The sequence below is a fragment of the Phalaenopsis equestris genome, unplaced genomic scaffold (assembly GCF_001263595.1).
Source record: "Phalaenopsis equestris unplaced genomic scaffold, ASM126359v1 Scaffold000609, whole genome shotgun sequence".
Classification (NCBI taxonomy): domain Eukaryota; kingdom Viridiplantae; phylum Streptophyta; class Magnoliopsida; order Asparagales; family Orchidaceae; genus Phalaenopsis; species Phalaenopsis equestris.
The window spans coordinates 448,644-472,442 of NW_018165049.1; the positions used below are offsets into that span (position 1 = coordinate 448,644).

The 23,799-nt window shown below is 35.7% G+C and overlaps 1 protein-coding gene across 1 annotated transcript in view; it reads left to right on the forward strand.

Moving 5' to 3' along the window:
* Nucleotides 1–20,478, forward strand: part of LOC110029883 (GPN-loop GTPase 2) — a 64,447-nt gene extending 43,969 nt beyond the window's left edge. The window contains exons 8-11 of the mRNA XM_020732369.1: nt 9,582–9,654; nt 9,735–9,865; nt 10,279–10,362; nt 20,305–20,478. Of these exons, the coding sequence (XP_020588028.1) occupies nt 9,582–9,654; nt 9,735–9,865; nt 10,279–10,327 (253 nt within the window). The 3' untranslated portion in view covers nt 10,328–10,362; nt 20,305–20,478. The remainder of the gene's footprint in view (nt 1–9,581; nt 9,655–9,734; nt 9,866–10,278; nt 10,363–20,304) is intronic.
* Nucleotides 20,479–23,799: the final 3,321 nt, after the last annotated feature.

Sequence of the window (23,799 nt, forward strand, 5' to 3'; positions counted from 1 at the left end):
CTTTATGGTCTTTTAATATCAAGGAAACCCCTAATCTGTCAAAAAGCTACCAAAATTTTTTTCCAATGCAATAACTTTGGCTCGATTGATGGAAGGTCTGCGCGCAAAACCGTTAGGAAATTAACTGCATGTTGGAGCATGCCCTTCTTTGTCGGTCACGCTGCTGGTGAATGTGATGAACAATTTTTAACATGTAACTTGTATTGAACATCAACGTAGGCTGCCAGAAACCAGTTAGAAACTTTTGCCTAAAAATAAGATGCACTCCTTTTAATATTTTTTATACTTCGAAGTAATCAATTCCCATACTGCCAATGGAACACAGAATAATATCATAAATAAAATCACAAAAGATTTGATTATTGCTTAACATTTTACAATCAAATATTTTTGATTATTGTCAAATTTGTGACTTAAGCAACATGATTTTATTGATAGAATAAGGGTATTTAAACCCAATTACAACAGACCCAATAAAAGAAAGAATTAAAACAGTATACAATAAATAGGAAATGAGTAAAACAATATAAAGTAAAAAAAGGCAAGAAATAATGAGCTAATTGGTGAGAAATAATGAGTAAAAACGACTAGTGATTTGATTGTCGTTGTAATTATAATACTCCCCCTTCAAGTTGAAGCATAGATATCAATTTAGTTCAACTTGGATTTGAAGTCATCGAATAAAGGTCGAGGAAGATTCTTGGTGAGGATATCCTTTAGTTTACCACTGGGGAGTACAAAAGACATAAATTTTTATGGACTCAATTTTTTCCTTAAAGAAGTGTCTGTCAATCTCCACATGTTTGGTACGATCATGTTGGACTGAATTGTGAACAATGTTGATGACAGACTTATTATCACAAAATAACTGCTGCGGGACGAAGATTGACATACAAAATTCACAAAGCATGATGCGTAACCAGAGTGCTTCACAGATCTCCAAGGCAATGGACCAAAATTCAGCTTCAATACTGCTCTGAGAAACCACAGATTGTTTTTTTGCTTTTCTATTTAACCAAATTTCCTATACAAATGAGCAATACCCCGAGGTGGAACGACGGTCATGAACCAAATCGGCCCAATCAGCTTCTTTATAAACAACAATAAACTGATAAGTGTGATGAGACACAAGACTGGTGTACCTTTAAATAGTGGAGAATCTGGTAGATAGCTTGAAGATGGTGCTCATAGGGGTCTTGCATGAATTGACTTACTATACCAGCTGCATGACATATGTCGGGGCGAGTATGGACAAGTTAGATGAGTTTTCCAGAAGGTGCTCGTAATGAGCCTTGTTGACAGACACAACATTGAGAATATCATATAATTTTTCATTAGGAAAAAGTTTGTTTTTTTTTAAAAGGTTAAGCATATATTTGCACTGTGATAGACAAATGCCCTGAGATGATCGAGTCACTTCCATGCCTAAGAAGTAACAAAGAGATCCAAAATCCTTCATTTAAAAGGACTTAGCAAAAATATTTTTCAAGGACTCTAATGCTGGGAGATTATTACATGTAAGAACAATATCGTCATCATAGACAATAAAGATAACTACATTGTCATTGGAGGAATGTTGGAAGAAGAGTGATCTGATTAAGTCTGAGTAAAACCATGACCCACGACCACTTTTGTGAACTTGCCAAACCAGGCCATGGGGGATTGCTTTAGCCCATAGAGAGACTTTCACTGCCTGTACACTTGCCTTTTGGAGGCAGTATAGTCAAAGTTAGGAGGGAGAGACATGTACTCCTCTTTTGTAAGCTCTCCATTCAAGAACGCATTCTTGACACCGAACTGAAATAAAGGCCATTCTAGATTCACTGCAAGGGACAACAAGACCCGCATAGTGTTTAACTTAGCTAATGGAGCAAATGTCTCCTCATAGTCAGTTCCGTAAGTTTGTGAGTATCCTTTAGCAACCAATCACGCCTTGTTGCGTTCAAATGATCCATCAGAGTTGAACTTGATATTGAAAATCCATCGACACCCCACAATTTTCTTACCCTGAGGAAGTACCCTGAGGAAGATCAATGACGTCCTATGTATGATTCCACTGAAGTGCATTCATTTTCTCCATTACTGCCGTTTTTCAGGCTGGATCAACAAGAGCAACCTCAATAGTAGTTGTGATCTAATGGTCCATCAGGATAGTGACAAATGCTCTGTAGGTCGATGATAAACTACAGAAAGAGACATATTTTGTCATATAATAGAGGGAGCATGTATGATTGCATACCTTACATGGATTCAGAGGAGGGGTCGCGCTGAGATGTCGCAAAGAGTGGAATCAAGGTCCTGTAGGGAGATAGTGGGTTCCAGAGAAGGAGTATTGGAATGGGTGCGCCGAGTGTAGACACAAATAGTGTGAGAAAAAGATGGTGCTCACCAGAGATCGAGAACTCACCGGATGGTGCACTCACCAGGACAGGGGACTCTTCAATAGCGGGAAACATGGGGGGAACATCCATAAGAGTAGGATAAGGGATAATGTCTAAAAACCCAAACTCTCCATCAATTGGAGTTGAGCTAGGAAAATATGGAACACTTTCAAAGAATGATACATCAACACTCACATAGATTTATTTGTGGTAGGATTAAGGCATTGATATCCCTTTTGAGTGACGAAACACCCAAGGAAGATACATTTTATGGATCTAGGATCAAATTTACTCTGATTGGAGGCAGTATTCTGAACAAAGGGAGTGCACCCAAAAATCTTGGGGCTCATGTGGAGAAGATTTTATTGGTAGGGCAACATGACATCTGAACGACTAAGGGGTTTAGAACTTGTGAATTTTAGATGAGACTCCATTTATGAGATAGTTGATAGTGAGAATGACATCGTTTCAAAAATATTTCGGAACTTTGGATTGAAATATAATGGAGTGAATAATGTTGAGGATGTGGCGGTTTTTCCTCTCGGCTATCTCATTTTGTTGCGAAGTGTCCGTACTAGAGCTATAGTGGAGGATGTTCTTACTAAGAATTTACTCAAACTAGAGTTGAAAAATTTATGATCATTATCATTCCGAAGTACCTGAATAGGAGTTTTAAATTGAGTTAAAACGAAGGTGTAGAAGTTTTGAAAGATGAAAATAACTTCCGTTTTGTCTTTTAAAATGCGGACCCACGTCATTCGAGTGTGATCATCAATCAAAGTCAAGAAACACTTTTATTGGTGTAACTGGGAGTGCAAGAAGGTTCCCATAGGTCAGTGTGAATGAGGGAGAAAGGAGCAGGAGTGTAAGTGTGAGATGGGTAATTGAGAAGATGATGTTTGGCTAACTTAACATGTCTCACAATGAAAATTAGAAGAGTTTTTATTAGAAAACATCAAATGATACAATTTTTTTAAATATTAGAAAATATGATGACCTAAACGACAATGCAATAACATAATGAAATATTCAATGACTTGAGATAAGCTATAACTCCTGAGAGGCGTGTTTGTATTTTCTGTGCTCTTCTCTTGGAAGTATTAAAGTCCAGCTACCATTTTAGCAGTTTTAATCATCTTCTCCGAACGGCAATCCTGAATAACACAACCATCAGAAGAGAAATTAACAAAACAATCATTATCATTCGTTAACTTGCTGACTGATAACAAGTTTCATTGCCACTGAGGAACATGTAAAATAGGTTTCAGAGTTATATCAGTTGTTAGTACAACTAATCCTTTACTAACAATGGAACTAAATGAGCCATCGACAATTCTGACGGTATCTTTTCCCAAGCACAATTAGTTGGTTGAGAAAACTTGTGAGCATCTAGTCATGTGTTCCGTGACACTTGAATCAATAATCCACGGACTAGAGGAGGAATAAATCGTGTAAGTCATAGGAAGAGTACCTTTTCGGAAGTGGGAGGTCAACGGACCTGTAGAGACTTAATGAGCTCTAAGAAGCTTGATCAATTTCTCCATCTGGTTTTTTAGGGATTCAGAGGATTTTGAGATGTTCGGGGTAGGATTTGGTTGATCCGTGGTAGGCTCGACAACGTCGTGAGACTCTTGCTAGTAGAGGGCTTGGCCGAAGGTTTGTAAGCCGGTTTACTGTGGAGTTTCCAACACTTATTCCGAGTGTGGTTGGATTTGTGACAGTAAACACAAGTGGAGTGACTGGTCCGAGGAGGCATGGACGAGGGATGAGCACGATTCGAGATGATTCTGACTGAACTGGAAGAAGTGTGGCAGTGATTCCGAGACATTGATAGATTTGACTGGCCGATAGCTACAGGAGGCTGTGCAGGAAAGCTGCGAGAAAGCATGCTAGCTACTGCAGATGGAAGACAACTGGCTGGAAAAGATGCAAGAAAGCCTGCCGGATTGTTGCAGAAGGCTGCACTGCAGGACAGGTGCAGGAAAGGTGCAAGAAGGTTGCAGAAAATAGTAAAAAGCAGTTTTTCCTGCAGGAAAGGTGCACAGAATTCACGACAGGTTTTTGAGAATTTTAAGGTGATCAACTCGGAGATAAAATTGCTTCTTTTCCTCGCTAATAAAAATCCCTCTATAAAGCTTAGTCGGTGCCCTGACTGCAATGCTGCAGAACTTGTGATCGATGACAAGCTCGCAACTTTAACTAACGATATTGCGATCCTTAAAGCATTTGTAGGGGACAAAGCCATGTGGAAGATTCCTAATCATCCATGCCAAGTTGATCCAAGATTCAAGCTCACGGGAGAAAGGCTCTCATGGAGAATTGATGAAGGTGGAACTGGCAGCCGGAAAATACTGTTGGAAGAGCTGGTGGCTAGGATAAAACCTAGCTCTGATATCATGTCAGATTTGTGACTTAAACAACATTATTTTATTAATAGAATAAGGAGTATTTAAACCCATTTACAATCGACTCAACAAGAGAAAGAAATAAAGCAGAATAGAATAAATGGGAAAGGAATAAAACAAACTGAAGTAAAAAAAGGCAAGAAATAATAACCTAATAGGCAAGAAATAATAAGTAATAACGGTTAGGGATTTAATTGCCGTTATAAATCTAATAATTACCATAAATCAATATAGCTCAAATCTCTTTTTCACTAATCCTCTTTTGTCTCTTCATCGTTTTCCTCATTTTTTTAGTGTTAGTTACTTTCCTCTCTTTTGTGAAAAACTTTTTTGTTGTTGAACAAATTTTTGAATGCCTTTTAAATATTGAAAAATAGGATGGCTTAGTTATATTGCTGCAACATTATTTACTTAAAGTACAAGTAGAATCAAAACAAGTGCTATGAACTCCTTTGCTTAGATTTGTTCCCTCATCAATGAAATAAGAGTTTGGTGTGCGTTGACTCCTTTGTGCTTTTTAGCAATTTTAATCATCTTCTACAAGACTAGTTTTTGAAGCTGATAATAGGAATGATAGAAATCATTATTTGTTAATTTAGTAATGGATAAAAATTTGCATGATAAACTTGGAACATGAATAATATTACGCAGAGTTAGTAATGTAAAATTTTAATTAAGCCCATCTAGGCTATTTAGGGGAGAGGGACCGTCACCAATCTCAATTTCTTGTTGTAAATAAATGCATAGGAAGAAAATAAATTTGAGCAACTTCTCATCATTTTATTTGATCAGTTGCTCCAAAATCAATGATCTAGAGGCCTTGTAGTTTAATTTTTGATGCAGAAAGAAATAGTTGTGTTAGATCTCAAAATGGTCTCTCGTTTATTTACTTGTAACTACTTTGGTCTCAGATTATACAATTCTTTAATTTAGATGGTGTTATGGATTAAATAATGATCAATTTTGCATTAGTCTCGGGTATTAATTTGAGATCAATTTTGTACCATAATCTCAAACGGAGGAATCACTTTGAATTATTTGTATAGTTTAGGGAATAAATTAGAGAAATGTGATACTTAAGATTAAATTAACCACGCATGAATAAATTGGATTCTATCCTGGGTTTTTGTTTTTAATAATTTTATTATGTTTCTTTGCCAAAGAACAAAGAGTGAAGGACAATTGTCAAGAGTTAAAGAGTTTTTGTAGGTGTTCTAATTGTTTTTTTTTTTGTATAGCATTCGTAACATGCTTTTCTTTTCTTTTTTCCTCAACATTAGGTCTGGGAGAGAATAAACCAGATTTTTTAGTCTTAGAATATTCTCTATCATTATCTTTTACACTCTATCAGTTGTGGGATGAGAGAGGTAGTATGCTTGAGATTCTTCCTTTCACTTTATTTAGACAAGAAACTTGTGAATGCTATCATTCTAGTTTTGTTTAATTGAACCATGCACAGTCATTTGGGTTCTCCCACATCTTCATAGCTTTAATCCAAGAGTTTCTACAATGTTACCATCTCATTGTTAAGGTCTTCATTGGCTGTTAAATTTCTTGAACTGATAGTTGAGTCACCTTTTTAAACTGGTTTGAAAAATAGGTTTTCTTATTTCTTTTTTCTGAGTAATGGCTTTTTTTTGTTCCTATTTATTTAATAATATCATTAACTAATGTTGCATTTGTTTAACTGCATTTGTTATTCATACTTGGTGGAGCTGCGTGCTTGAATAGGTTTTCAACATGTATTTGCATAGCGCTAAAGTTTTTTTAGTTTCCTGAAATCCCAACATAATCTTCAGTCATTAGAAACTATTTAAGCCTTGAATTTACTCCTCCCTGTGGAAATCTAATAAGATTTGACTCTTTCCATGTTTACCTCTCTCATGTGAGTCGGCCACCACCTCCAAATCTCAGAGGATTTGATTGAAATATTTTGGGAAACCTTTGATTTAGTTTATTCCCATTTTATTTCTTGTTTTTTATATTTTTTATTCAGAATTATTTTCCTTCTTAATATAAGTGAGATATATTTGGTAAGTTTGTAAATAATGAGGGATTGATCTCTCTCTCTTTCTCTCTCTCTATATATATATATATGTGTGTGTGTGTGTGTGTGTCCGATTTGTGAAGAATGAATAGATCAATTTTTCCTTCCCAAGTAATTCTACATGATATCAGAGCCTTGGAGCAAACCCTAAAGCCTCCGGCCGCGGAAAATTTCTTACTCTGCTATAGATGACAGATTTGTTCCCTTACAGACGCATGTGCTGTCTCATTCCAGTTGCAGGCAGTGCTTTCTCTTTCCCGCCGCAAGTTGGAAGCTGTGTTTGCTTCCTACAAAAGCAAGTGCCGACATTTGAAAACCATGATTTCATCCTTTAGCCACAGTGGAAACAGTTTGCTCCCTGTAGTGGACGTCATCAGAGCTTAAAAAGTAATTCCCGCTAGTGTTACTTCCTGCCGCGGGAGGCTCTCTCTCAAGTACAAATCTTTTCTGTCGTAGATCTCTCTGTAGCGCAAATCTTCTGTGTCGCAGGAGGGCATACCTTCTCTTTGCCTGGCAACCAGAATTCTTTCTTGCAAGCTCGTGTCTTGTCTGTCTGCAGTCACATTTCCTTGCTATAGTCTCGCATTTCCACTGCCTGCAGGCCCATATCTCCGGATTTTTTTCTGCTATCCGAATATTTTCTTGTTGTAGGCTCCCGGGCAATTCTCTCCCCATATCCTTTCAGTAACAACTACAACTCTGCCCTTCCCTCTAACCGAAACCTCAACCAGCAATGACCTTGGATTTTATCTGCTAGCAGCCACAACAACTCCGGACATTCCCTGCCACAGGCTTGCATCCTTTCTGCAACCACTTGTCTTCTTAGAGGCCCTCATCGGGAGCTTCTCCTTTCAGCAGGCCTTTCGCCATAGTTTTTTCCTGCAGTAGGCCCTCCTTTGGAGCTTCTCCCTTTAGCCATCAACACCATAATACCTCCTATGCCCTCCTCTATTCTCCTTTGTAATCGGAACTTTCTCTATAGCCAAAATCCTTCTGCTGCAGGCCCTCCACCACTAGAATCCTTTTAGCCAATTTGCAGGTCCTCCTCCGGAGCTCCTCTTCTTCCGGGCGCCAGAATTTTCTTTGCAGGATCTCTATTCAATTTCTGCCATCAGATTCTTCCTAGTTGTTGGCCCTCCAGAATTCTCCCTGCAACTAATCTTCCTGTTGCAGGCCCTTTTTCAGTTCTTCCCTGCAACATTACCTGCAGCCTTTCCTTTCCTGCAACAACCTTCCACCTAACTGCAAAAATTATAGTCAAAGACGACCGTGGTCAACTAGTAGCCCTAAATTCTCATGGGGTTGATAACCAGGTTCGGGATGAAGACTTCAAGCTCTACTCTCGAAGTTAACCATGCATCAGAGATCAAGAATTATGTTTTGACAACAGTTAAATTTTCTAACTCTATCGCAAATCATAAACTCAAACGACCATAACATCTCCAATATTTCCAATCCGTGTTATATACATTTGTGGTAAATAGAAAGATGAACATCTCACGAGAGAAGACAATTCCTGATATCACTGATCCCAACCATCGCACATGGAAGAATCAATATCATATGGTTATGTTTTGGCTAATCAATGACCATTAAAGTGGGAGAAAATTTTCTGCTCTACAAAACTACTAAAGAAAGTTGGGAGGCTGCAAGAGAAACATGTTCCAACACTGAAAATGCTGCAGAGTTATTTGAAATCGAACTCAAGTTTCATGATCTTTAGTGAAGGAGAGCTAAGTGTCACCCAATACTTCAACACCTTGGTAAAATATTGGCTACAATTGGATATGTTTGATACATGTGTGGAAATCTTCACATGATGATGTGATGTTTAAATCCATTATCGAGAAGAAAGAACTGTCAAATTTCTAGTTGGACTAACTTAGGAATTGGATGCTGTGAGAGGGAGAATTATGAGAACAATTCCTCTTCCATTTACACGTGAAGCCTTTGTAGAAGTCACGAGAGAAGAGAACATAAGGGTGTTGATACTAATTGAAAATGAGGGTTCACCAAGTATTGAAAGCTCGGCCCTATATACTTATAATTCCTCCCATGACTCAAAATATAAGAGGAATTGTTCCAGATGTGAGTATTGCAAGAAGATTAGACATATCAAAGACAAATGTTAGAAACTTCATGGAAAACCTGCAAAGTGGAAACCTAGACAAAAGAAAATATCAAGAAGAGAAGACTAATACCACATTCAAAAGTTCGGCTGAACCATTCACCATGGAGTGGCTTGAAGTACTGAAAAATCTCATTGGAAGTAATTCAGAGCTGTACACCAATCTCATGACACACCAAGGTAGTGGAGTAGGGGAAGGTGATTGGCAGTACTGAACTACACCGAAACTCTTACTTTCAACACCATGGAATTCAATACCAAGCTTGGTCTCCACAACATCTACGACCCAGCTTGAGGGGGAGGGGGGAGGGGGGTGGGGGTCGTGTGGAAATTTTATTGGCTCTTTCCATATTTACTCATCTCATGTGGACCAACTACCATCTCCAAATTTTCGAAAATTTGATTGGGGTATCTTAGGAAACCTTTGATTTTGTTTATTCCCTTCTTATTTTATGTTTTTCTATTTTGTATTCATAATTATTTATTTTTCTAATTTAGGTGAGATATCTTTAATAAGTTTGTAAGAAGGGATTGATTTTTCTATATATATGTATCTTATTTGTGAAGAATGGATAGAATAATTTTTCCTCCCCAAATAATTCTGCACTCCCTAATTTCAGAAAACTAACAAAGGAGCTATGCGATATCATTCAAGATTTTAGTTTGGTTAATTTCACTACATTGGATATACAGGTTAGTCTCTTCTCCTTCATTTTATTGCTTATATATTTTTACTAGTTTGGAATAATCGTTTGATAGGTTTGCTTGTTCAGGATAAGGAAAGTGTTGGAAATCTTGTGAAGCTTATAGACAAAAGCAACGGATATATATTTGCTGGTATCGAAGGAAGTGTCGTGGAATTTAGCAAGATAGCAGCTGCTCCTCTTGACTGGGATTATTATAGATATCCTTTTTTGTTTGATTTTTCTTAATTTCTCTAAATTATTTTCATAGCTTGGTTTACTTTTGCATAAAAATCATCTTCGTTATTTTGGGGGCATGTCTTTGGTTATATACATCTATTACCCGCTGAAATTCCTTTTTCAGAGGAATTTAGCTGTTGCCTTCTTTTCTAATGCAGCCTCGGGACATCATAAATACTTGAAGTACTTTCTAACGTCAGTCAACATTTTCATATTCATTGTTTAGTTTTATATCTTTAATAAAGTAGTCATCACACGTTTGGATTCGTTGCACATATTTGAATTGGCTATTTCTGCATCACCAAGAATATTATGGCGAGACATTTATGAAGTGGAGTAATTCTCTTTTTTGTTTCTGCTTGTAAGTTGGTCTTTCCTTAATTTTAGTGCGCACAACAGCTGCAATTCAAGAAAAGTATATGAAAGATGACGAGTTTTTATAGAAGTTGATGGTGTTTGATGAAATCAATTGGCTGTGGTGAGGCTTTTTTTCTTCTCTTAGATTTTTAATTCTTTTCTGGAAAATATTTTAGCTGGTACAATGTGAATTGGCAATAAGCTGCTCTACATTTTCATTTGAATATTTTTGAACCTAGTTTGGAAACTGTGCTGAAACAGATTGCTTGCTTGTTTTTTATCCCTTTATGCCAGACTGAAAACAATGTTATTTTTCAGATATTTTTGGCTTGTACCATCTCCTGCCTATGGATCTCAGCTGTAGCCACTGACTAGGGCTGTAAATGAGTCTAGCCGAGCATGAGTCGCCTTTGGCTTGAACTTGAGCTTGATTAATTAATTGAATTTGAGCTTGAGCTCAAGATTTAGTCTGCAAGTTTGAGTCGGCTCTCAGATTCAATTCGATGAATGAGTAAATGATTCAAGCAAATATTTTAATAAAATAAAAAAAAAAGAGAAATTAAAAAAACAATAAGAAATCACTTTATAAAGTGACAACTTTTAAATATTTTTAATAACTTTACACTGAAACGATTAGATTTTAATATATTTTAAGTGCATTTTAAATATTTTTTGTTCTTTCCAAGAACCATGTATGTTTCTGACAGAAAGTTGGTTTAAACTAAAACAGAAATGTATATTATATAGAGTTTTAAATTATAAATGATTTATCTTTTTGTGTATTGTTTAAGTTAAAGCTTTTATGGTTGGGATAATGTTAATGTTGATGATGATAAATGCTCAAGAAAACAATAATTCTATCATAATATAATAACTGATTCTTGTACAATTGTTTTAGAAACAGAAGGATATCTTTTAAGCAAAATCAATTATGATTTCCGTGTTTCTTGTTGGGTTCATGAAAATTTCTTTCTAATTAAGCATTAATTCTTAAGAATTTGATTTGAGACAAATCACAAAGCAATTCAAAGGAGCTACACTGTTACTACTTAAAAAATATTTTAGGAATCAAATATGTTCTAAACAATAAAAATTTACATCAAAAGGATAGTCTCGTCGATGATTCCATGCGGGCGAACACATTCTTCTACTCTTCAAAATTTCCCAAGAGCAATTTCTAATGAGAGTTCAATGAAAACAAATAAGCAAATAAGTTCTCTAAATTTTTAAAATGTCTTGGGAGAGTTAATTATCTCATAGGCCCTTGTATAGTAGACGAGTAAATAAGGCTTTTGGCTACTCCTTGTTCTATAATAGTTTACCTATATGTGATCCCAAGAGTGCATTTATTTTAGGAATGACCCTCATTTAGAGTCCTCAATGGGTCCATTAATGCTTATGATCAATGATGTGGTGCTATGCTTCTCGCCCCAGTGGAGATGTAATCGGAATGTTCGTCTCAGTGCTGTTTTGGAAGATTAAGGGCTTTTGTCTCCTGTGGGACCAACCAGCATTAATACCTTTTTATTACCTAGTTTTGAATCAAATTATGGTTGATTTGCTTTCATAGTATCACTATATTGTTTAAGACTTGATTTTGTGATTTTTTTTTTGTCTCTATGAATTATGAGATTTTTTTTTTCTCGTTTTCACCCCTTGGAACTGTTCTATCTTTGTTCTTACAATTGTAGTTGTATCTTAGTAGAGTGAAGGTGTTGTATCTTCTCCAACGTCATTGTCCATCTTTCCTCGTCGCCTTTAACACCTTCTTACATCTCTTCAATCGTCAACAACTATTCTTCTTGCTATCTTGCATCAATTTACTCATCAAAACTAGGTTATAACCATTCTTTTGGGAAACCTTAGATCAATGTCATTTGGTTTTGAAGCCTTTAAACCATAGTATTTTAGTTTTTTCAAAACATACCCTGACTCACAAAATCATCCATAGATCCTTCACCTAAATCTAATCTTTTGGCAAACCCTTGATCTAAAGTCCACCTTTACTGAAACGATAAGGAGAGGAGGTTCACCATACCGTCAAGGAGAAATCCTCAAAGAGATGTTCAATATCTTATCACAGAAGTTATGCAAAAAGAAATCTTTCAATTGCAATGGAGGCTCACTTATTTGAAAGACGACATTACATGGAAGTCATTTGTTGCAGCAACGATGACCAATCAAATGGAGAAGATGAAGAGTACTCTTTTCACTAATAAGCCTTAAGTGATGCAGAGCTAATGTGGCATTGAGTCAGCAATTAATATAAGAGGAGAGAGAGTGACTTTGGAGATAATGTTGACTTGTTAGATTTTGATGGTTAAGTGAATGTGGATGAATTTATTAATTGGATCCAAATTCTAGAATAGATCTTTGAATATAAGAAAATTTCACCTGATAGAAGAGAGAACCTAAAGAGGCTATGCTAGTGTGAAGGGAAAAGCAAGATCATGATCATGACTTGGTCTAAACTGGAGTTACAACGCAAGTATCTCCCAACATTCTACATATAAGATGTTTTTGTGACTTCATTTTTTACAGTAGAGTGATATCCAATTAAAATATACATTGTTGAATTTGATTAGCTTAAGTTGTAATATGATTTGGTATTAGAGGAGAATACTATAATCAGATATCTTGTAGGATTGAGGTCATCTATTGGTAATGCAATTACAACTCTATTAGACTTGTAGGATGTACATACCCTAGCCTTATAGATGGAGATGCAAAACAGTAGTATCAGATCCATTCCACCTTTTAAATAGGATTTGATCATTGGGTTTGGCAGTAAGAGTACCTTGAATATTGTTAAAACCCGCCCCACGTGAGAACTCAACACTAGAAGGAGCCAAGACTGACCAGGCCAACACCTCAAGGTAATTCTAGCCAAGAAATATTTTAAGTATCATGGATATGAGCACATTGCATCAAATTGCCCAAATAAGTGAGCGATTTTTTTATCGAGTAGGATGATGTGAAAAATGTAGGCAGTAGAGACTCTATATATAAAGAGAATGGAGAGTAGTACCAGTAATCCGATAGATGATGAGGTGATGCTTGTGGTTTAACTAGTTCTTCAAACAGAGTCCAAATGACAACAATAGTGACTTAGACATAACATCTTTTGTACCTATTGTAATGTGAAGGAAAAGACTTGTAATCTCATTATAAATGGAGCCAATTGTAAAAATGTATTGTTTACATAGATGGTATACGAAGCGAGTCTCACTACCCGTACTTTTAGTCATATTCCCTGACTTGATTGAAGGAATTGAATGAGATTAGTGTTGACAAGCGTTGTCTTGTAGAATTTTCATTGGAGATAACTTATATGAACATGCGTGGTGTAGCATTTTACCTTGAATGCATGCCACATCTTTTTTGTTGACCATGGCAGTATCACGTGGTTTTGATTTATGATGGCCATAAGAACAAATATTCTTTCATTAAAGATTGAAAAGACATAATATTTCTCATTGAAGGAGTCAACATTGATTAGATTCAGAAAAATGTGAGAGGGACGCCAGTGGGACTGGCTTTGGTGATGTTGTAGGTCAGTAAAATGGAGGGGCTAATATTTTCCTCAATGTGGTCTCTATTAAAGGAGTTTTGTGATGTTTGATTGACAGCCCGTAACTTGAATCAACACTTCTGTATGAGATTCAATATGTCATAGATCTCATCTTAGGATCAGGACTATCTAACAATTAGTCTTGGATGAGATCAGTAGAGTATGAGGAGTTGTAGAAGTAGGTTGAGGATTTGTAAACTAGCGTACTAGTATGTAAGAATATCAATGATACCGGTGTTAACCCAAACCACAATAGAAACACTAATGTTATTGTTAAAATTTAAAGGGGTTACAATCGAGACACTTGAAAATCGGAAAACAACAACATGAACACTAAACTAGGGCATAAATCAGGTGGGTGGTGCAGATCGGATGATAGGATGGTAGCTATTGGGGTGGGGTTGGTTGTAGGAGGGAGAAGAGGGGGTTGTGGTTGGCTGATAGCAGAGGGTCAGATTGAGGCGGTAACGAGTGGGAGAAGAGGGGGTTGTTATAGGCTGATTGCATAGGAAGGTTGTGGTTGGGAAATGCATTCGGAGAGGGGACAATGAGCAGGTAGGAGGTCTAGGCTACAGGAAACAACGGGGAAGGGCATTGGATTGGGTGGCATGCATGTAGAAGGCACGCGGTCTAGATGCAGGTTGGTAGGGCTTCACGACAGCAGGTTGAAAATTGTAGGGGGGGATAGAAGACTGTTGGAAGTAGCAAAACAACCGACATAATAATTCCAACTGAGGCGGGAGCAAATCCGACAATTGGGAAATGAGAAATGAAAGAGAGAAAGGGAAGATACACATCATCTTAGGACAATTTACAGTCGGAGCAACTTCTTGCTGTCGGATATAGTTTTAGAAGGGAAAATCGGACGCCGACGACTGTCCAAACAGAAATCTCAGCAAAAACTATACCTTAACACAACAAACAACCTTTTTAAAATCATTAAATAACTAGAAGTGGTCCCCCTTGGGTGGCAGTAGCTCCCAACTTTAATTAGGGTCGACCGGTTCAGCCTCTCTACTAAACCGACACCCCCTTGCTAAACCCTGGGCCAGTTCAGCCCTAACAACCCCACTTCAATCAATATTTGTGTTGTAATATCTATGATTATCCTCAAGAAGAATGGATTGTGGCACATGTGCATTGATAATATAACAGTGAGCATGATCATCATGATGTATTGACTTCACATTCTGTGATTGATCGACTTGCTGGATTGGTTGTATTGAACTATTATCTTTTTCAAGATTGATATTCACAGTGGTTGCTATCAGATTCAAATGAGGCCTGAGAATGAGTGAAAGACCTTCTTCAAGACGCGAGATGGACTGTATGATTGGATGATCATGCATTTTGGCTTGTTCAATTCCTCAAGAGCCTTTATGAGGCCAATGAACCATATTTTTCGACATTTATAAGCAAAGTTGTGGTTCTGTCCTTCGAGATCTTGGTTTACAGTCTTTCAGAGTATTTAGAGCATTTACGTAGGTTTTAGGAGTTCTTCGGACATAGCAATTGTATGATCATCCGAATAAGTCACTTTTTAACATTGCATACATGCTTCTTTGGATATATTATTAGGGAATTTACATACAGAGCAAACAATTTATATGTATTTACATATCTTACTCATAAACTTTCATATTTACACTCATAGCTCTCAAATCTTTAATATCACATAAAAATAGCACTCTTAATATTTAAAAGTGAAATCCACCTGTTCATGCATGGATTTAATGCACCAACATGTTGTGTATGTAGATATGAAAGTTTGGGTGTGAGATATGTAAATACATAAGAATTGGGTGCTAAGTATGTAAATTTTCCTATATATTCTTTTAGCAATGGTCTTTCAGTCGTTCACTTTGGTACGCCAATTCCATGGCCTGACTTTTTTTTAAAAGAGGTTTATTAGAAATTTTAGCTCTGCAGTGGTATCCTTGACGGAGCTTCCTAAGGCGGTCAATTTTGCTTGGCTAGATGAAGCACATGTCAGTTTTGATGCTTTGAAGAAATATGTTTGTTAGGTTTTTGCTCTAGCTCTATTAGGTTTTAATCAGATATTCAAGGTAGAGTGTGACACCTCTAATGTGGGAATTAGAGCCGTGTTGAGTCAAACATTCTCTCACATTCTTTAGTGAGAAAATGAATGATTCAAGGTGGAAGTGCTGTACATACATCAATGCTTATGCCATTGTGAGAGCTCCTAATCATTAGATTCTTGATCCGACAGCAAGTAAGTTTGCTCCTTATACAAATCGTGAGGCTTTGAGATTTCTGAACAGTCAGAGTATGCTGAAGGGTAGACATATATCATGGGCAAAATTTTATATTCCTTTCATTTTGTGCTTAAAGACAAAATTAAGAGTCATAACATAATAACTGATTCGTTGAGCCGTTGTCATGTACCGATCACCATGCAATCAAATGTAGTTGTCTTTAAGATGTTGAATGATCTGTATGTCACTGATGAGGACTTTCAAGAGATTTTGATCCATTGCCAAGCTAGACTGTACAATTAGTATCACATATTTGATGATTATCTGTTCTTCCAAAACTAGTTGCACATCCATTAGAATTCACTTACGAAGTCCATTTTGTTGGAGCGTCGCAATGAAGAAATGATTGGATATTTTGCCAGAGATATAAAACATAATAAAAGAAAATTTTTATTAGCCTAGATTACTATAAGATGTGGAGAGACATGTTCAACCATGCATAATGTGCCACCTAGCTAAATTGTGAGGGTAGAGCACTTGTCTATATGCTCCTCTTCTTGTGTTAGAGATACCTTGGGTGTACGTGAGCATAGACTTTGTTGTGGGTTTTCACGGACCAAATATAGTAAGGATTATGCTAAGGTGGCAGTAGACTGCTTCTTTAAGTGACATATTTTGTGCCCTGTTACAATGCGATGAACTTTATATGCATTGCGAACTTATACTTAGAGAGATATTTTGTCTTCATAGTGTACTCAAGACCACCACTTTAGATAGAGACGTGAGGTTTCTTAGTTATTTATTGAGGACTTGATGGAGTATGCTTGGTGCAAAGCTTCAATTTAGTTCAGCAACTCACCCGATCAGATGAACAAATAGAAATGACGAAGTTTAAGTTACCTAGTCAGGTGCTTTGTGGGCAAGTGTCAGATAGTGGGGACTTGAACCTCCACCTAGTCAAGTTTGCTTATATTTGTTATGCCAGTTAGTCTATAGTTCACAGCTCCTTTGAGATTGTATACTGACGTAACCTTGACACACTTTATAATCTGTGTTGATGCAGAGATCAGAGTCAGAGAGTCAAATTTTACATGACAGGTTAGGAAAAAAATTGTCATGTAAAACATGAAGTACTAGAAATAGGCTAACAAGTTTAGAACTGTTATGGTCTTCAAGGAAAGATTTGGTGCGGATCAGATTGAGTTGTGAGAGATTTTTTACGTGTTCTTTTGTAAAGCTCATCCCTAGAGCTAATGCTTCATTTGGAGTTGTGAAGAGAATTACTGAAAACGCCTATAAGACCTATTGGGAGATTATAAGATTTCTACAATCTTCAACGTTGCTGATTTGTCATCGTAATATTAGAATTCAAGATCTTCATATGATAAGGTGAAGTTCCTTTCACCCAAGAATGACGTGGTGTGATGCTTCCAGCTCCAGTGGAAAGGTAATTAGAACCGATGCCATTCTGAATATCTTGAACTGGTTTGATTCAGGCTTTTCTCCATCGTGTGAGGCCAGCCGACATTTAGACCCCTCCATGACCTTGTCATGAATAGAATTAGGGTTTCTTTGCTTTAGTAGTAAAAATAGATTGCTTAGGAACTGATTTTGGGACTTCTGATTTTGTTTTATGAATTTTTAGATTTGTTCTTTGATTTTTACCCTTTAAAAGTGTTGTATCTTTGCTTTTACGAGTGGTGTAGCTGCATCTTGTTTTAGTGTTGGTAGTGGATCTTCTCCGACATCATTCTCAACGGCCCCTTCTTCCATCTCTACCACCACCAACAGCCGCTGTTCCTGCTGCCTGCCCAGATTTTCTCATCAAAACCAGGTTATGATCATTCCTCTCAATACGCAAACCAGTCAAAATCTTTCCCTTGCCAACACACCATCTGCCCAGATTTTCTCATCAAAACCAGGTTATGATCATTCCTCTCAATACCCAAACCACTCAAGATCTTTCCTTTGCCAACAAACATCTGAAACCATCATCAGGGAAACCCTTGATCAATGTCATTCAAGGAAGGCTGGTGACCAAATCAGTCTTTGATTGATGTAAATATGTTTGAGGGGCTCACCAATAAGCCCCAGAGGGCATCTAATCTTGGGCATTGTCCTTGTAAAAAGTCTATTGAAGGGAACATTACTGAATGTTCCAGTGGGGGTCCTGTCCATCGTCAAGATCTTTTGGCTCCACGGGCAACCACCCTCACTCAGCTAGCTCGTAAGTCAAAATGCATTACTCTTGTTAACTGACTACTTCGTCTAATGCTTAGGTTTCATCAACCTTCTTTAATTCACTTCCAGGTTCCCTCCAATTGGCTTATCAACTGGCTGCCCAACTATTCCTACTCACTCTTTATCATGTTTTAGGCACCCAACAATCGGCTTCTCAGTTCGCCACTCGACTTTTGCCAACTGATTCCGTTTATTGATCCCATCAGTTACTTCCTTGGTTTGTCACGTAGCCTCTGGTCGCCAAATCCTTAGTTTGTTTATTGGCTTCTGCTTGCAGCATCTCTAATTTGTTGGCTCTATCAATCGGCTATATAGTTCCTCGCCCTGTTCTCGCTATTGAAATCGTTTGTTTGTTGTGTCACACTTGTCAAGCAGCCAGTCATTTTGCTTCTGCAGCCCAATTCTCACCCATCTACATTTATTCTATGCAGTCTATACCGATTGACCCTCTTGGTCACTCATGACCTGTTCTCGCTATTGAAACAACTTTGATCTAGGTACTGGACTAACAGGAGATTAGTCAGATTGTCTATGGTTTTGATTTTCACATTAGACTCTGGAAACAACATATGGATCAATTTTGTTGAAATTTTAATGGCAAATTTTTCTAAGAAAATTATCGGCGCTGATGATTCTCTAATCATTTCCTTCAAATTGAAGAGGATGTTGTTAGGAGTCTGTAGACATGATTTGATTCTCAATTGCACTTCATTTGTTTGACATCATGATTGGATTCTTGTTTAAATAATCTTTATTAAATAATCTTTATTAAATCTATTAGTTGTAGTTCTATTCATATGGTTTTTAAATTTAATTGAGAAATATTTGGACATTAATTTTTTCTTTCGTTATTGTCTCTTTATTGACCTCCTTCCATCTCCTTCAAGCTACTTGCTAGTACTATTTTCCTTCTTTCTTCTAGTCATCAGAGGCTCAGAGCTGAGTAGCAACACTGGCAATGATTGAGAACATTGACTTGGGATATAGACAGCTCTGAGCTATATGTCACCACAAAAGAAAATTATGGGAAATTTTTTGAAGAAGAATATTATATTCTGAGTTTTGTTCGCTGCATTGTTACAATCCTTGCACAACCCTGATAGGTAGGGGTGCGTATTATTTGATCAAAACCAAAAATTTGAATCAAATCGAATAAATTTTGTTGATCCAATATGATTTCAAAAATGTATTTAGTTTTGGGTTTTTTTATATCTCAATATTTGGTTTTTTGTTCCGGTTTCGGTTTAAATTTTCATTTAACCAAAAAACTGAAAAATTGAATATGAATTGGGGATTTATGAAATTAAATTGATATTATACATATAACATGTATAATTCCTTATGTTTTTTCATATCCAAAGTCAAACTAAGTAAACTTTGGTTTGTTCATAACCTATATGTCTAAAGTCTTGTTTGGGGTAGTTGCATCTTATTAAAAAGCAGCTGTGCTGCTAAAAAATAATTTGATGTTCAAAAAGTTGTGGTGGCTATTACAATTTTTTTTTTTTTTGAAAAAAGTCAGATTGCAGCCAGAAAGATGCCACCACGCACACCCAGGACTAGTGAAAAAACACAGAGTTTAGCAGCAATTTTCTGAAAAATTTGTCAAAATATAGTTTACCCAAATAGACAAAACTACAGTGCAATGCCGCACCGCCACTGACACAGCACTGCCACTGGCACCGCACTGCAACTGCACCATCACCCCAAACCGAGCCTAAGTTGAATTAAATTTCGATTTGTTTGGCTTAGTTTTATCAAAATTTTGATTGGTTTGGTTTTTCATAGTTTGCAATTGATTTTGGTTATCGGCCCAAACCGGCAGAATGCTCATCCTGGCTGACGAATCTATACCGCTTGATTTTCATGATAAATGACCATGTTGTAGTTTCTCCCATAAAAAGCGGTGAATGAGCAATTTTCAACTTCCCATTTTGGTTTTTCTCAAGACATCAGCTTATATTTATGTTGTGTTATTTTCCGTTTTCCACATAAATTTCAAAGTAAAAATTGATTCTCTTCAATAACCTTGCAGGATGAACCATGGATGTATTTGGAGTCCAAACATATGCTTGCAGTTGCAGAAGCTTAAATTAATTATCATAACCTCATAAGCTGGATCTTTGAAGTATGAATAGTGTACTTGAATGCTCGAGTAAAAAGATGGAGCAAGTGTTGTCTGTATTCTAGGCTTCTAAACTATTATATATATATATTATTATATATATATATATATATATATATATATATATATATTCCTGCAACATGATCTTATTAAGCCACAATTATGATTACTAGTAAATTGCCCTACAAACATTCTCTCTTTTTACCATTTTTAGCAAGTGAAAGTATTGCGTCCAGAGTTCGGATGCAAGCTGCATCCAGACACCATTGCGATACACCCAATTTTTTTTTTCTCTCTTAAGAGTGCATCACGTCCGTTGTTCGGACGGTTCCGGACTCTAGATACAATATTTTTTCTTTTAGCAGAGGGTGATGCTGTACTGGCATTACTTAGTGCAACAAGATGGTTAAACCTTTATGATTTTCTTAAAAAAGCATTTTTTATTTTTTTTTTCAAGTTTCATTGTTATAACTCAGTTGGCAAAGAAAGGAAGTGAGAAAAATTAAAAAAATCCTTGTTTTTTTTATTTTTTTTATTTTTTTGTTTGTTTGTTTTGTGTGCATTTTATCACTTCAATGTTCTCTATTTCGTTATGGAGACGTTATCTTATATATCCTCCAATAATGTATAAGCATGACGTCAAACCTTTTGTAGGGCTGTAATTGAGCGCGGTGGGGTTTTGAGTGTTATCTTGTCTCAGCTTTTTTTTTTTTTTTTTTACTTTGAGCTATTATGAAAATGATCTTAGTTTTAACTTATTTAGGGCTTGTTTGGGCAGTTTATGAGTGCAGGGTCATTTTTAAAAACGTCACGGTACCATTTGGATCGCACGTCTTAATTGCTTTTTCGAAAATATGGTTCTATTTTTATACTAGATACGGGCCGCGTTTCAGGATAAGCTTCTTGTCCTGAAACGCACAAGCTGCCTCAAACACTCTTAATCTTTTTTTCTATTAAATTGACCTGACCTTGAAATGATACTTTAAGAATGGTTTTTTTTTCTATATATATAAAGTACTTGTCATGTATAAGCTGCAATTGAAACTTTTACGTGTTTAATTGTATAATTTTAATTTTTAGAATAATTTAGATTAATAAATGATAATCAAAATTAGCATTAATTTAATTAATTTTTTTAAAAAAAAAGAAATTTGAGCCTTATATTCTGCTTATTCATGCACTCGTCATGATATAAAAGCGAAGGCTACCAACATAGCAGTTGGACGTTGAGCTGTTAAATTCAGCATTTAATGTACAAGAAAGAGTTGGGGCGTTGGGGCTACAAAATATAAGTAAAGAGATATAAGACTTCATTGATATAATATTCAGTGAACACATTAATGAAAATATTCAATCATGAGGAAAACCTACATATCGAACAATTTATATATATTAATTATCGAATATTTAAATTTTAAATTTTATATTTATCACATTTAATATTTTTGATGTGATATGAAAAATTTTTATATTAAAAATATATAAATTAAATTTTAGGTGTTAAATATGTAAATATAAAGGAATTTTGTGGTATGAATGTAAATGTTCATTTCTTCTAAATTGTCTATCTCGTTCTTTATTAGATCAAAAATAAAAAAATTACATACTAATCAATAACTAATTAATTACATATACCGAATTTCAATTTTTACATATTTGCCATGTTATATATGGTTGAAAGTTGTATTTTATTTTTTAAGAAGCTTTAAAAGTGAATTTTTATGTGATATAAAAGATTTGGTTGGTATTGATATAAAAATAAAGAAATTTATTGCTAAATAAAGAAGAGAGAGAATGAGAAAATTAATTGCCTCAAAAGCTTGTAATTGCAGAATATATTTGAGACAGAGCTGATGTGCAGGCTCATTTGGGCTCTGAATAAGTCAAAACGGGCTCGAGTCGAGCTTAACATACCCGCTCATTCTAATCAGGCTTACGGCGAGTTCGTCAGGCTGCTTGCCCAATGCCCACGTCTAAGTGCAACTACGCTACAGTGAGGTAATAGCATCGGTTGTTGACAAATATTTGCCACCAATTAATTTTTGATTTCCTGAACCTTCTCTTTAAATTCTTATTCCGCAATTATTCAAGTCATTTGGGTTGGTTTTGTAAAACTTAAAATAAAAATACTTAAACTTTAAATAAAAATACTTAACAAATAACTAAACTAAACGCTCGTGTTTGGCTCGTTTATATTTCGAGCTCAAAAAGTGTGTTCGTGTTCGGCTTGTTTGTTTAGCGAGCCGAACAAGAGCCCTTCACGAACAAAAAGTCGTTTTGACAACTCTAATCACGTAGCCATAAGATGTTAAGAATTGGGACAATATTTAAAACATCATCTGAATTTAATTTAATAATTTTTTATTCTATTTTCTTAATTAATACTTTTAAAGTATTAATTGATTATAAATCTTTGTAGCTTTGTGGTCAATTTAACTTTTTAAAAATACTACTCATCAAATATATATATATATATATATATTTGATTAGTAGTATATTGAGCCAAAATGAGCCGAACACGAAAGAACAAATATTTGTTCATGTTGCTCGTGTTCAGTTCATTAACTTAACGCACGAGCCGAACAAAAGCTTCTTAATGAGACGAGCACGAGCTATTCGCGAACAACGAGCTGTTATGACAGCCCTATTTTTAAATTGTGATAACTATGAGAAAATTGGAATCAATAAAATCAAAATTTTAAATAAATTAAGCGTGCAAAACGAAATTTCTGACTTGCACGCAAATTATAAAATAAGATAGCGGATGATTCTATTTTTAGGAGCGAGCTTATTGACTAGCGATGCTTAGTATTTACGTTCTGCAAATTTTTATTTCGATAATTTATTAAAATTCAGACTCTTATTTCGATGACATTCTGGCTATTATTTTATATGTGATAGTATTTAAGTTATAAAATAAGAAAAAATAAATTGAGATTCAAATTACATAGCATATAAAACTTAGGCTTCTTGATGGGTTTCAACAATTTGTATTATCTTCGGGGGTGTTGTCATGAAACTATCATTTCTACAGTTAAGTGTCAATAGGATCTTCACCGTCCGTCATTAAAAAAAAAAAAAATGGAGCTCATCAAAATACATCTTTACGATGAAGATCGGACAACGTATACATTTCTACATATGTTGTTCGTATGGAATAATTTTTCCAATATGATAAGTATTTTTTCATGAAAAGAATCGGAAACTACAATCTCATAAGTAAAATTTATTAAAAAAAATAAGAAAATTATAATCAATAACCTGTAAATTTTATAAGACTTTCAGTGACTGTTGGGATTTTTTTTATAGAATTTTGTTAAAAAAAAAAGTCTCAAGAGGAGAATTTTGCTTTGAAATTAGAGATGTAAAAAACTGACTAAATACACCGACTCGGTATCAGATTTA